At 37.1% G+C, this 15192-nt stretch overlaps 1 protein-coding gene across 3 annotated transcripts; it reads left to right on the top strand.

The window, feature by feature from the left end:
- The first annotated feature begins 5484 nt into the window (after positions 1-5484).
- Positions 5485-14104, top strand: LOC110452222 (chondroadherin-like). 3 transcript variants are annotated; one of them, XM_021500597.1, is made up of 3 exons: positions 5485-5590; positions 6050-6087; positions 12575-14104. In XM_021500597.1, exons 2-3 carry the CDS (start codon positions 6070-6072, stop codon positions 13970-13972), a joined length of 1416 nt encoding a protein of 471 aa, XP_021356272.1. In that variant the 5' UTR covers positions 5485-5590; positions 6050-6069; the 3' UTR covers positions 13973-14104. The 3 variants fall into 3 exon arrangements, with proteins under 3 accessions (XP_021356272.1, XP_021356271.1, XP_021356274.1); XM_021500596.1 differs by lacking the exon at positions 5485-5590 and adding an exon at positions 5619-5771; XM_021500599.1 differs by lacking the exon at positions 5485-5590 and adding an exon at positions 5799-5914.
- Positions 14105-15192: the final 1088 nt, after the last annotated feature.

Raw genomic sequence — 15192 nt, forward strand, 5'->3', positions numbered from 1 at the left:
TAGCTGTAAGGAAATAATGGAATATTTGGTCAGGTATTACATCAACCACGATCTCCCTTCTCAACAATCTACCATAAAATCAGCAAAGCGTGACGATATCATTGTGTGACTTTTTGAGCTTCTTTAGTCCAAATCACGTGGCATGATCAAGCCAAGCCGGAGCTTTTCAAACAAATAATCTCAACGGATACTCTAAGTTCAGCCACATTAATTTTCCACGTTGGCATTTTGATTTCGCCATTGACTGAGATGCCACGCTTAACGCAAATTTAGAGGGGTAGAGCAATTGCGATGTTGATGGATGGCCATAGCCAAACTGCTGTCGCACGGCAGGTTGGGGTTGGCCCGTGTACAATTAACCGTCTCTGTACACGTTTCCGTGCTACTGGGTTAGTTTCCGATCGTCCCTGGAGCGGTCGTCCGCACGACAAGACAGGGCGATTCGATTGCCGCACTTGCGCAACAGATTCAAGACTGCTGTAGAGACTGCGTCGCATACCTTAGGTACTCATTGCAGACCCATTAGTCCTTAAACTGCCAGGAACCGCTTGCGTGCCGAGAGAATCCTTGCGCGCCGACCTTATGTCGGGCCACCTTTGACATCACGGAGGCGGCAAGTGCGTCTTGGCTGGATTCGTAGACATGGCCGAATAGGTTTGGGATGCGTCGATGGAGGCGTGTGATGTTCACCGAAGAGTCTAGCTTCTGTCTGTATCGCTCAGACGGAAGAAAAAGGGTATATCGCAGACGCGGTGAGCGTTTCGCCGACGCATGCGTGGTTGAACGCGATAGATTCGGTGGGGCTTCTGTAATGGTTTGGGGAGGCATATCCCATGGAGTACAAAATCCCCCTTAGTAGTCCTTGATCAAAACCTCAATGCCGTTCGATACAGAGACCAGATCCTCCAACCAAATGTCCTTCCACTTCTCAGACGTCATAACCTATTTTTCCAGCAAGACAATGCTCGACCTTATGTTGCCAGAGTCTGTCGTGATTTTCTCACGGCAAACAACGTTCAGCCTCTGGAATGGCCCCCATATAGCCCCGACATGTCTCCCATTGAGCATCTGTGGGATGAGCTGGACAGGCGTATTAGGAAACGTCAAAAAACCCCAACTACCCGCGCCCAGTTGATCGCAGCATTAATACAAGTATGGAACAACATTCCCTTAAGGCGAATACATGTTCTCATGAATTCAATGCATAGGAGAATCCGTGCAGGGATTCGTGCAAAAGGTGCCAACACCAGGTACTGAAGTGTCATTTTGTTTTTCGCGGGTATCCCACTTTGAGTAACTACGGATAACAAGAGTGACGTCACACAGACTTTTCTTCTACAGTATTGTAACGAGTAGACTTGTCCCTTGATATTGATATAAAAATTTGTACAAATTTCCCAAAATATCATAGGCTTTTGATTGCATAATGTAATTGTGCGTTTCATTTTTTGTTCAGTATATATATGTTTTATATACATGTTGCAAGGTGTATGCGCACACATATACTATCACTATTGGGGTTGTTTCACTGCCTACTTTTCTATCTCAACTTCATTTTCAGACTTCGACATAGGTAGGCAACACTGTCCCTTGAAATCGTATTCGCCTACACAATGAGTGGCCATGTCCAGCAAGCCTCCTGCAAAAACGAAACGTCGTGTTTCAGCTGCTATTTCTGATAATGACCTTAACAACTCGACAGTTAGAAGTGCTGCAACTACTCGTCCTCGGCCTCGGTCTAATAGACTACAGCCTGACAACGTCCCAGGACTTCACCTGTTGCTTTGGACGTGTCATCGTCTCAGGCTGGTAGCAGCACCAGAGCAGATGATGGGTTGCTGATAGATGAATTAGCTTAATCTGAAGAGACACTTATCGGGTCGATAGTTAACAAAGTGTTAAATGTAGTTCGAAGCAAAACAGCCACAGTGGTGTCTCAGGCAGAAGCACAGACCATGGACAATATCAGATTGGATGATGGGGCCCTAGATTTGCATGATAGCAACTTAGCCACTTTACCACCACCACATTCCGTTGCCTCTTCGTCTGACACGTGCACCCGTGCTGTGTTGTTGGCACAGTGTCACAACCAGTAACTCTTTGTGACATGCCAATGGAAGACATGGCTGGGACAATACTGGGACAATACTGGGACAATACCAACCAAACTCCCCGTGATAGGAGCATTGTTACAACAATACCAACCAAACTCCCCGTGATAGGAGCATTGTTACAACAATACCAACCAAACTCCCCGTGATAGGAGCATTGTTACAGACCTCTTCAGGTGATGAGTCAGTTCCCGAACATTCTATTGAAGCATTTTTAACATGCACTTCATCCCTTCCTTTGGGATATAATATCGGTGACAAAGTCAGGTCCAAAATATTTGAAGGTGATTTTGTTGAGTTTGGGGATCTGATATTTCCAAGCCACGATAGTGATACGCATCTTCGATTTACCTATGAAAGGAATGGGCTTGGCCTGATGGCTAAACCACCTCATATATAGTGACGCTTTAACAGCACAACTTTTGTCTGCTTCATTAGCATCGTCTACCAAAACGTGTTACAAGCGTGTCTTACTACTATTTTTACGGTACCATAAGACACATTTCCCTGGGCAACCTGTTTTTCCAATCTCTCAGGCAGTCTTATCAAAGGTTATTTTCTACCTGTTCTCGCTACTGCTTAGCTCTGCTACCATCTATTCGTACATGCCTGTATTTCAATAAAATGGAAAATATGGAGGATCCTGCTAACCTACATGCATTTTTTATAAGAAAATGCTCAAATGTGTTTAAAACATCAAAAGCTCTTCGAACTGAATGCTTCCTACTACACTACACATTTTGAAAAATATTGTTGATGCCACTAAAACAGTCATTCAATTGCATTTCAAAGCTTGTTTATGTAAAGCAATGTTTCTATGACATATTCCAGGGGTGTAGAGAGCGAAAGTGAGCGTAACTCCTGGATATGGAGGATGATTCAGTTTATAACTGGTACACTATGAAAGGTCCAAACCTGGATGTATGTGTTTTAAATAGAATGAATATATCTTATACTAATTTGATGTGTCTGACAGTGAGTATAGGTACCTTGTGCTGAGTTAGATCAACTACCAATAGTATAACATGATATGTACAGCGCCTCGATGATCGATATGTACAGCGCCTCGATGATCGATATGTACAGCGCCTCGATGAACGATATGTACAGCGCCTCGATGATCGATATGTACAGTTCAGCCTTGTGCTGAATATATGTCTCTGATAACGACTGTTTTTTTTAAATTCTGAATGCATATGTATTACACTGCATTTATTTATTTGTCTTACATTCATTTATTTGTGTCTTTTGTCAACCGTATCTGTCTCATACTGAATGTATGTCTTATATTGGATTTATATGTCTTATAATTACGGTATTTATCTTTTACTGATTTGATATGTATTACACTGAACGTATACAAGTATATCATGCTAAGTGGATCAGCGCTTTATATTTGTACGCTTAAACCAGTTTCCACTCTACACAAAAACTTACACTTTAAACTTTAGAAAAGTAATCAGAATATCTAGTTGTAATGTAATTACCGGTTTCTCTCTATATATTAACATTTCCACTGCAAGTTCCCCTGTAAGCATTACCAGAAGAAATTGCGCTCACAAAAATATTAAAGCATTTTGATCTGCATTATCTTGAAGCTGTTCCTCTAGCCTCGAATACCATGAGACTTTTTGGTGACGTTAGGCTGTTACAGGAATCTCGTTAACACTTACGACACACACAATTCAATATCGGAAGTATAAGGCAATACCAATATTTAGGTCAATTATAACTGAAAACTTAGAATAAAAATATAAGAATTAAACGATATTTTATCAATGTTCATGCCGGTTTGAACGCAAAACGGTTACAGACGCATTCCATGAAGCCCACTGACTTCAAGAAATACTAGCACGAAATTGAAAAAAAATGACGTTCAATCTTATGTAAATAAAAGCTTATTGAAAAATACTGATTGGTAAGTAGTTTTATTCGCTTTAACGGTACCGAAATAAATCAATTTAATCATATGATAAAGTCTTGTGTTGAATAAATGTGAGATCTTAACTATAAACGATTCCATATACATTTAATTGAAGGGACGCAACTCCTTCAAATTAGTTTTACTTGCCGATATCCGTGTCACTGCCTGTTAGCGATAAAAGAATGAGTACGAGAAGCGATATTCTCAAACATCTCTTTCTATCTCGTCTTGGTAATTATTTTGTGAAATCAGAAAGTAACTGGAATAAGAGTGACTTTTGAGATTTTCTTTAGAAGATGCCATTTAACAGCTGACGACACTAGTATTTTTATGTTCAATGTGGAAAGTGGAAATAAAGGGATACGATTTTCTTTTTCCAAAAAATATAAATAAAAACAGGTATATCTATAATTTTTGAATAGTGGTAAGTGCACGTCTATTTCTTTCACGGTATAAACTGGGCGATTGGGTGTTTCCGTGTTAAATTCTGACAGATAATGGTTTTAGGTTTTAGCACGTTCTGGAAAATTTAAAAATAAAGTATATATTTTTCTGAGGTACATTTCGTACATGAATTTACTGTCCGTAGCCGAAGTTATGTCTAATGTTATGTAATTTTTCTTAGTGTTAAACCTTGTTTGTATTTCATGCGGTATGTAAAAGTTGTATTAGAATGAAGATAAGGCATTGTGAGGTAAATTATTATACAACGACCAGAGAATCAATAATGTTCATATTAAGTGTATATAACAGGATAGACTCGTGACCAGCCGTGACGTAGTGATACTATACGGTTAGAGTGTATTTAGTCACTGTACCCCGCTGTATGATGGTCACAATATCACCCATTAAATCCTAAATATACCCAGATCAAAGCCCCGAAACACTGAAATATATTTCTATCTCGTCCTTCTGTCTATCATATAACTTCTATGTATAATCTCATTGTATTTTTCCTTCTCGTTCTCTCTCCTCAGATTCTCTCTCATCACATCTCTCCATCTCCGTTAGGGGGCTGAGATGGCCGAGTGGTATAAGGCGTCTGGCCGTGTTTACGATTTTGTAATAGAGAAGAACCGCAGTACCCGGAAAAAACCACTGACCTGCGACAAATATATGGCGACTGCCCCACGTAGGCCCAGATGGTTCGTTCTTAAATTAACATATTTGTTGAAAGAATATGAAATACAAAAAAAAAAACATTTTTTTTTATCTCTCTATCCGCTTTCGCCTTTAATCCCTATATAAAGGATGTATATCTTTCTATATATTCCTCCTCCGCTATCTCGCCAATCTCACCATCCTTCTGTCCTCCTTATTACTAATATCTAAGGGAAGAAAACACTAACCCAGATGGTGTTAAACCTGTAACCTAAGACTTCCTGTTAGGTATATGGACTCGTGTGAAGGGAATTTCCCGTCAGATTACAAGTTCGTTACAACCTCTATAACACCGAAGTTGAACTCTGACCTGTGACAGATATCCTTTATCTAGTGTTTCCCAAAGTCCTCTTGGCAGTTCGGACAGATTGTCGGTGTGTTCAGCAATATACACGTAAGTATACACTTTTTTGATGCATATCCGGGGGTAAGGGGTTATGGAGAGGGGGTTAGGTCTAGTTTACAAAGTATTGTATTCAATAATCAAACATACAGTGTAGTTATAACATACATGCACTTGAAGAGGGATCGCAAAAAAAGCTCAGCGCTTACATTAAATCTTTTCCAAAAGTTGTGTAAGGATTGGTTCGCAATATTGAAAGGAAGGAGAAGTAAAAAAAAAAGCAGAGGAGAGTACGAGTGTGAAAGAGGGATATGAGGATGAAAGGAGCGAAAAGACACGAACTGGAGAGGAAACAGGGGCGAGGCAATTAAAAGTGTCAGTCTGCAATGTTTCTTGTCTAAACGAAAATGCGATAAGCGACATGTACATACTTTTTATTTTTACTTGATTTAACTTGGAACAAAATAATCAAATATTTTTCAATTTATTTACGTTTTGTTTATTTTTCAGTATTTCTTCAAATCCTCGTCATGAAGATACTTGTCTACGTAAGTACAGTCCACGTGAAATCTGAAACAATAAAGTAGAAAGTGTACGGTGGCGTTTGAGGATATTTTTTTTCTGTCGGCTGGTTGATATTTAATTCAAAATGACAGAAAAATAAATCGACTTTATTACGAAGTTTACTAAAACTATGCTTAATTAACTTTAATACAAAGTACATAAATCGTATTGTTTACCCAACACTTGCAAGTAAGCATTTCTTCTATGTTACTGTCATATTTTATGGTATTATCAGAAATAATCTTCAACCTTCTAATCGTGTACAGTTTTATTATCAATTATTTTTCATTATTTATACTGCCAGTCACTTCATTTTCGTGTGTGCTAATTCTTACTATTTTTCTTCCAGCGACTTATTCGCAAAGATGTATTTCTAGATATAGTACCAATGAGATTATGTATCGATCGCTAGCACCATTTGATACTTTATATCTGTCTGTCCCCTAAGCATGTTGGCCATGCCTAGAGTGATGATCAGCTGATATGTTAATGTCGGACATATTTGGTATGACCTATTCATTTGAAGTGTGTCAATTGTTAAGATTTTGTTGAAAAAATCATTCATATTGTGATTTTTTGACAAATTTCATATGATGTGTCGTTTGACATGTAGCATATGGTAGGTGCTTGGCGCATGCCACGTGGTATGTAATTGTCACGTGTCATATGTTATTGGTTTAACAATCATCATACGATATGTGTGATTGACATGTATCCTATGGTAGGTGCTTGACACGTGCCACATGGCAGTGCTTGTCACGTGTCATATGTTATGTGTTTTATAATTATCATATGGCGTGTGTTTGACATCTATTATATGGTAGGTGCTTGGCGCGTGCCACCTGGTATGTGATTGTCGCGTGTCAATAGGTAACTGACACGTTTAAAGTGTCTGTTTGACAGGTATTATTTTGACAAATAGCATGTAATATAATTCAATTATACTGTTTTAAATCTTTGACATAACATCTTTTTTTTGACATCTGCCACTATGCCTTGATATCAAAGCTCAAAGTGTAACAGGAAGAATGGATCAGTTTGTGGTATCGGATCTTCTGAAAACCATATTCTGCATTACAAATCAAACCAAATCGGCGGATAAAATTACTAACTTGTTTTCGGTTTTCAATGAATAACCATTCTATTGAAGATCCGTGACAAAAGTCAAAGATAATGCATTTTGCCAAGGCCCTGCCGAGTTAAAACGAACATATCTGGATGATTTTCGCAAACTTCGCATGAATATTTAAAACGAATTCCAAATCCTCTCATTATCCTAACCAAGGTCAGGTCATCGATGGCGTCATCATGATGTAGTAATAGAGATACAACTGTACATGTGTAAAGCCGAGGTAAAGGAGTTTAAGACTAAAATAATGATCTAAAAACAAACGTAGTAATCGTAATATTCGCAAAATGTCTTCATCATATGATGAGAAAGATTTCTGAAACTCGAAACGATTTTCGTTCATTTGTGCTCGTCGGAGAATGATGAAACTGTACCGTAATCGTTTCATATCTTATAAAAGAGGGACTTATTTAAGGTGTACTCTTCTGAGATTTCAATCACGTTCAAGTCTCGGTTTGATGTCGTGTAAGGTTTTTTTGTAATTTTTAACAAAATATGAACAACTTTTATAGCAAATACGCACCTGAAAAATGTCTTTGAATTAAAAGAAATGACCAATTCGGCGACCATTTTGAAAATGTGCATTTCTGTGTATTTCTTGCGCTTCATAAAAGCAAATTTCACTTTTTTGATGCTCGATTGATCACTTAAATCGTCAGTGTGTCGCCTTTTTAATTTGTAGCAAGTTCATTTTTGCTATACAACTTTATAATGTTCAGCATAATGAAAACAATATGCAACAAGGTGGAAAATTATACATTTTTACTAATTTTTTTACATATTTAATATTTAGTGCATCTGAAGCACTTTTGATTTTTTACCCCGAAATAGTGAAAAATAACACAAATAAAGATGGGACAAAAAAGAAGCACACGTACATGTACCCCAGAACTTTTTATAAAAAGTGTTAAATCTACACACAATAAAATGAAAAATGAAAATTAATATTTTGTCATTAAAATATATGGGGCAGGGGTAACTTTAATTGATGTTCTGAGTTAAAAGAATAAGTTAAAGAAATTTAACTTCCATAATTAAAAAGAAAATTACTATTTTTGTCAATTCTGTAAACATTCATAGACATCTGATAACACACTTGGAAGATATTTTATGAATTTCACCTGCAAATGGTCAAAACAGCAAAATTTACTTAAAATCACATAATATGTCAAAGTGGCACCTTTGACCAATCATAGCACAAAAACGAGAACACGGACACATAATTCATTTTGCATTTTCTGCTCTGCCATAAACTCCCTTCTCCAAAGATGCATACACTGTATGAGAAAAAAGTTTAATACAGGAAATTTCAGAGGTTTACATCCTTAAGATTTTTTAATCTATTATAACAATAATAATAATGATAAATAACAAATATTGTTTTAATGTGTCACACATTTCCCTACATACATGTATTATAAAATACTCTTTACAATGTTTAAGAACTATTCATAAGAAATGTCCGGCCAGTGTTCACCTATGAGACACCATTATCAACGTAATATATAACACAATTATATACAACATAGCATTTAAACTATTAAACTATTTATAGATTATGTTCATTCATTTAAACAATATCACAGTGTACGTGTAATTATTATATAATAGATATAATTGTTTTTTAAACTATTAAGCGCATGAAGATATTACTAAAATAACAACAATGCAATCAAGTATTATCACAGTATACATACATCAATATTACAGTTAAAACAATTAACACATTCAATCCTCTCATTATCCTAACCAAGGTCAGGTCATCGATGGCGTCATCATGATGTAGTAATAGAGATACAATTGTACATGTGTAAAGCCGAGGTAAAGGAGTTTAAGACTAAAATAATGATCTAAAAACAAACGTAGTAATCGTAATATTCGCAAAATGTCTTCTTCATATGATGAGAAAGATTTCTGAAACTCGAAACGAATTTCGTTCATTTGTACTTGTCGGAGAATGATGAAATTGTACCGTAACCGTTTCATATCTTATAAAAGGGGGACTTATTTAAGGTGTACTCTTCTGAGATTTCAATCACGTTCAAGTCTCGGTTTGATGTCGTGTAAGGTTTTTTCTGTAATTTTTAACAAAATATGAACAACTTTTATAGCAAATATGCACCTAAAAAATGTCTTTGAATTAAAAGAAATGACCAATTCGGCGACCATTTTGAAAATGTGTATTTCTGTGTATTTCTTGCGCTTCATAAAAGCAAATTTCACTTTTTTGATGCTCGATTGATCACTTAAATCGTCAGTGTGTCGCCTTTTTAATTTGTAGCAAGTTCATTTTTGCTATACAACTTTATAATGTTCAGTATAATGAAAATAATATGCAACAAGGTGGAAAATTATACATTATACATACAGTACATCAATATCACAGTTAAAACGATTAACACATTCATTAAGACCAGATACGATTGTGTGGACGCCCGTCGTTTTCTAACACATAAGAATACAGTTTTAGCTAAGATACATTTCAAAATGTCCAGGGATGTAGGACAGGGAAATTCCATCCGAGGGAATTTCGAATTTGTTAAAACCCGAGGGTTTGCCGAAGGTTTTGCCAAATTTAAAAGTCTCGAGGGTGGAATTTCACTTTTCTACACCCTTGGGCATGAAAGAGTATTTCACTCTCATTTCAACTACCAGAATAAGCTCAGAAACCATGAAATGCGTTTGGACGGGCTACCATTTTGAAAATATCAACCTTTCCCCTTAGCTTTTAAGACGAAAACGAATATGTCAGCGAGATTAAGCATACCCCATATTTTCAAGCTATGTTTGCGCAGATAAAAACAATCTCATACATCTAACGTGTACGGTAAATATATCGCAGTATAGGTTTTAATTTCATCTTGACTCCTTTTCCGCATTGCGGCATCGAAATTTTTAAAATTCGCGTGTGGTCACGTTAAAGTTGAGCCATTGTGACGTCACGTCACGTTAAATGGGTTGTAATACTAATATAATCAATCCCTGAGGTGAGGTATGGATAAGGTAATTCAAACCCAAGGGATATTTTATCCCAATGGTTTGGATGACCTTATCTTTACCTCACATCAGGGATGGATTTTATTTCTTGTTTATTACCTTTATCCCGTAAAAACAGCTGCTCTTCTATTAAAGTTGTAAAATCTCCGCACATTTCTCATTTTCATATGACGTCAACGACACTGACTGACCTCAAAATGTCATAAAATGACGCCAAGAACAATGACCCCGAAAGGTCACTGATATGAAAAGGCAAAGCCTTAAATTAAAAGAGCGTAGCTTTTGTTGATCTCTGATATTTACTGATTCAGAATACTGCTTTCAGAATGAGATAAGACAAACTTCATTTAAAATCGGCGAGTTTGGAAATAACAATAAAATATAAGCTCTAATGAGATTAAGACTGACTGTTAAAAATGTATTCACAATATATTTTTTGCATCAATGACGCCATTTTCTTCCAGTCAAAGCTAAAGTAGATATTTGTTCTTGTGCGTAACGTACATGATGGGTAGGGTGGCGCAGTGGATAGCGCGCTCGTCTTCACCAAGATGGCCGGATTCAATCCCGGTCACCTGCCCGACCACACGGGTTTTCTCCGGATACTCCAGCTTCCTCCCACATTAATTAAATTCTCTGCGTGTTTCCGTCAGGGCACAAAAAGAATTTTTGAGAAAAGTTGCTAAAAAGGTGTTTGGTATTTGGTATAGAAAAAAGTGCATATGAATATTTAACCAAAAGTCTAATTAAATGTATAGAGAAGTTAGTTAGAAACCACCCCCAAAAAACAAAACATTATAATTCTTTGATTTAACTAAGATATTGTCGTTATATGATATGTAGCCTCAATTCCTGTTCCATCCTGAAACACCGGACTGAATTTCAAATTTTGTAACTGTCACCGAGGTTTGACAGATAATGATGTCAAATAAAAACAGTTTCTGTCTGTAACTAGTTATAAATCGGCACGCGTTGTGAAAAAGTAATCCGTTGCAGAAAAAGGGCGTTGAACTCGGGTTGGTTGTCTGGAAAATTATTGTTGATTCGACATAAATGCATTATCTATTGTTTCTTTTCTAAGTGGCAATGCATAATTAAATTATGTACAGACTATAATCAGATTTTCAAAATTGTTAATTATTTCGTTCATATTCTCAACAAATGGAAATCCAAAGCTGATGAAAGTTTAGACGATGAAAAATTAATGTACATGTTGACCTTTTGGTAATGCAACTTCTTTAAGAATACAATGTTTGGCGCGGTATTTGAAACTCTAAACTCTAATTTGATTAATTGCTTGTGTACACTTCTTTTGTTTCTGTTCTTTGTCAGAAGTTTATAAATATTCGTTAACTATGAACTTAAATGAGTTAACTGTCTTCAAACATTAATTATAAGAAATAGCTCTGTTTATTTTGGGGGCTATACGGTAAACTGTGTAGACTAACCTAATATATAAACATAGCTTATTCCTTGTGTCATAATCACGTATATCATGTGTTACACCAGTTCGTTGAGATAATGTCACGACTTGATGATTTAATTTTTAACATGAGGACGCTTTTCTTTGTTTTTTTCCGACTTTATTTCGTGGTAACTATTATTTTATCTTATTCAGTAAAACATTTAAAAAAAAGAATATCATAATTGTTCCCACTTCATTCTTGTCTCATTTAAGCTCGTGGTAAAAAATAAATATTTTTGGCTATTGCCCTAATGGCAGATTTTCCAGGTTATTAAGGATTAACTTGAATACATTTTTCATGTTATGGAGATATAACACAAAAAAACGGAGTGTACTCTAAATAAACCGCGAAGCAGTTTATGATGAGAGTACACTCCGGTTTTTTGTGTTATAGCTCCATAACATGAACAATAAATTAAAATTAATCCTTATAATTTAATCTACTATACACAATACCTGTGGAAATCGACTTTTATTGATGGACTCTTTTCTCTTAGAAATTATTGCGCTGCTGGATCAACCAATCAAAAGCGACGTTACAAATGGTGACGTCTTTTTTACGTTATGGACTGATACTATAAATGTTTAAGCCAATGAAAATGTTTGTTACAAGCAAGATTAAGTTATTACCGTATAACCTTAAACAATAGACGATGACCGCAAAGTTTGTCGCTGTGTTTGTTATTCTACATGTAGCTCCTGATTGGTAGAAGTTGCTTGGCGATGATATTACCGCGCAACGGTGTGTTTGATGCAAAAGTGGTTTTTTTTGTCAGAAATGAATAAATAATCATTAGCCACGAGCTAAAAAGTTATTTGTCTTCTTAAATCAAATTACAGGTACCTTCATTGAACACTCTATGTTTATTCTACATTTCAGGTGTTCGTGGTCGCTTGCTTTTTGACGCTGACAGAGGGCGCTGTCGACGTCTGTCCGCCCAATGACAACTCCGTGTATCCAGCCGACAAATGTTCCTGTGTAAAAGGTGACCTTCTTTGTCAAAATCTGACCTCCTGGCCCGCTCTCAGTGCACCAGTAGAGCTGGATATCCTTACAATTACTAACAGTCATGGCCTTGTCATCCGCAACAATACGTTCCAGTCGTTAACGGTAGATAGACTTACCATCACACATTCCAAACTCAGAAATACTGATTTTGAAGAGAACGCGTTTGGCGGCTTACTTGTGAATGACCTTGACCTGAGCCACAACTTCCTTGCCGAAATTCCCAAAGCCGTGAGACACATCACAGCATTAAAGGGGCTTGACGTCTCCTTTAATGGCATCTCGGGGTTTGAAGATGCTAATCACATTGAGACCATGAAGCAGATAGGTAATACACTGGTGCGATTTGCGTTTGGGTCTACACCGGATATTGACACTTGGCCGACGACACTTAAGCATTTTCCAAGACTTGAGGAGTTGAACTGTACTGGAGCAGACTTTTCTCTTATGCCTATCAATTCCTTTTACGGCTTCGAGAACACGCTACGGAAGCTCAACATTAGCAACACGTACCTGTACTCTGTACCCCTTGCGGTGGGTCGACTGAACTACCTCACGGAGCTCTCCCTAAATCATAACCATCTGATCGGAGACTTCGGTATGAATGTCCCAATAGTGAGTACATATCTTACACACCTGTCCAAAATTTCACTCGACGATGATAACATAACAATGTTCCCAAATATCCTCGGGGTATTTCGAAGTCTTACAGAAATTTCCATGAACGGAAATAACCTGAAGTTTGTGAGTGAGGAATCCGCGAAATCGATCCACAAGATCACACATCTAAGTCTTCGCAATTCCGGAATCACCCGAATCCCTGGCACGCTTCAGTATATTAGTTCGCTCGAATCAGTAGACCTTTCTGAAAACGGTATCCACACCATTGAACGAAAGGACTTGCAGGAACTCACCAATCTGAAGGAACTAAAGCTGAACGACAATCCGATTATCTACCTCTCCGACAACGCCTTCACCAAGTCGGAAAACATCAACTTGGTCGAGATGCGGAACACTAATCTCACCAGGATTCCGTGCGGCCTGAAAATCTTAAGGCTTGTTAATCATGATCTCACTCTCGACTTCAGATTCAATAAAATCGAGTGCACTTGTGCATTACGATGGCTGTACGACTGGAAAAATGGAGGTTATGGAACAATTAGTCACAATCTAAACATTTTAGGAGACTGCGTGACAATACAGAGCTCGCTACAGGACTACCTTGAGAACAACCTGGCCGCCTGTCCAACCTATAACAGCTGTGGTATATAGTGCTACACACTACTGGAAACAATCCATACAACCAAGTTGAGCCGAAAATATGATTTCAAAAAAAAGTTATATTTCTTATGTGTTTGATTATCCTTAACGCATTAAATGAAAGTCTTCATTAAGTATCCTATCGTAGATTGTTTTTGTTATATTTTAGACATGTTTTGGTTTTGTTTTGTTTTGTTTAACGTCCTATAACAGCTTATGTCATTTAAGGACGTGCCTCCACGTGTGTTGTATGTGAGTATGTGTGCTGGAGACGGTACAATGTATGTTGGGGTATTTGCCTCCTTACGATAGCGGCAATCTGATGCCGGTATCCTGCTGAAAGCACCCAGCACAGTATTCCACTTGGTCACATTATACTGACACCAGGTAAACCAGTCGTCGCGTTTACCCTTAATGCTGAACGTTAAGCAGAGAATAGCAATCGCCATTTTAATGTCTTTGGTATGTCCCGGCCTTTTGACAGAACCTATTGCCTTCATCACTTGGCGGATACTTGTTACTTCCAGAACGTACATGTACTTTATATTGTCCTACTATAAACAATGATTTCAGGAAACCAAAACGAGTAGTACCAGGTACCACAGGGACATACTAATTTGTTATAGCTATATTTAGACCTAACTATGGTGTTTCGAGTAATTTTACACGTTTTGCACTTTCGGTAAAAATGCCACTCCCAATATGAAGATATACACGAGAAGGGAGAAAAGCTCCTAATCGACCCCACTTAACTTTCTTGCATCATAAACAACATTTCCAGTTGATGTGCAATAAAATGCTTAGTATCGTTGGGAAGATGGATAATTGCTCTCAAGTTCAAGTTCAAGTAAATTTTATTTAAAAGTCGGTATATGGTTAAACAAGGCATCACAAGCACATGTAGGGCTTTTACAACCGACTATATAACAAATAAAAACGGAGCTAGCATTATATAAAACATAACAAGCATGCAAATATACGACACTGTTAAAAACACACATTGATAAACATATAAAAGATTGGTAGTGTGATTCCAAAATGAAAATTTCAGGAGGATAACTTTTGGCACATCCATTCGGGTAAAAAAATTGGCAAACAGTCAAAACAAGGTGGCTACAGTGCCCCATCCTTTATGATCATGGTTAATTATAAATTCCTAGATAACTTAAAACATTCTGGAAAACCACACTTATCACACAAATTACATAATTACAGCACATATAGATAAATAC

This window comes from Mizuhopecten yessoensis, unplaced genomic scaffold (genome assembly GCF_002113885.1).
Source record: "Mizuhopecten yessoensis strain PY_sf001 unplaced genomic scaffold, ASM211388v2 scaffold6491, whole genome shotgun sequence".
NCBI lineage: Eukaryota > Metazoa > Mollusca > Bivalvia > Pectinida > Pectinidae > Mizuhopecten > Mizuhopecten yessoensis.

Excerpts from the sequence above, each read along its gene's own strand:
- LOC110452222 (XM_021500596.1), top strand. The coding sequence starts at position 5,708 with ATGCACTTGAAGAGGGATCGCAAAAAAAGCTCAGCGCTTACATTAAAT. Across the intron at positions 5,772-6,049 it reads AAATCTTTTCCAAAAGTTGT|TATTTCTTCAAATCCTCGTC; the intron begins GTAAGGATTGGT and ends TTTATTTTTCAG. Across the intron at positions 6,088-12,574 it reads TCATGAAGATACTTGTCTAC|GTGTTCGTGGTCGCTTGCTT; the intron begins GTAAGTACAGTC and ends TCTACATTTCAG.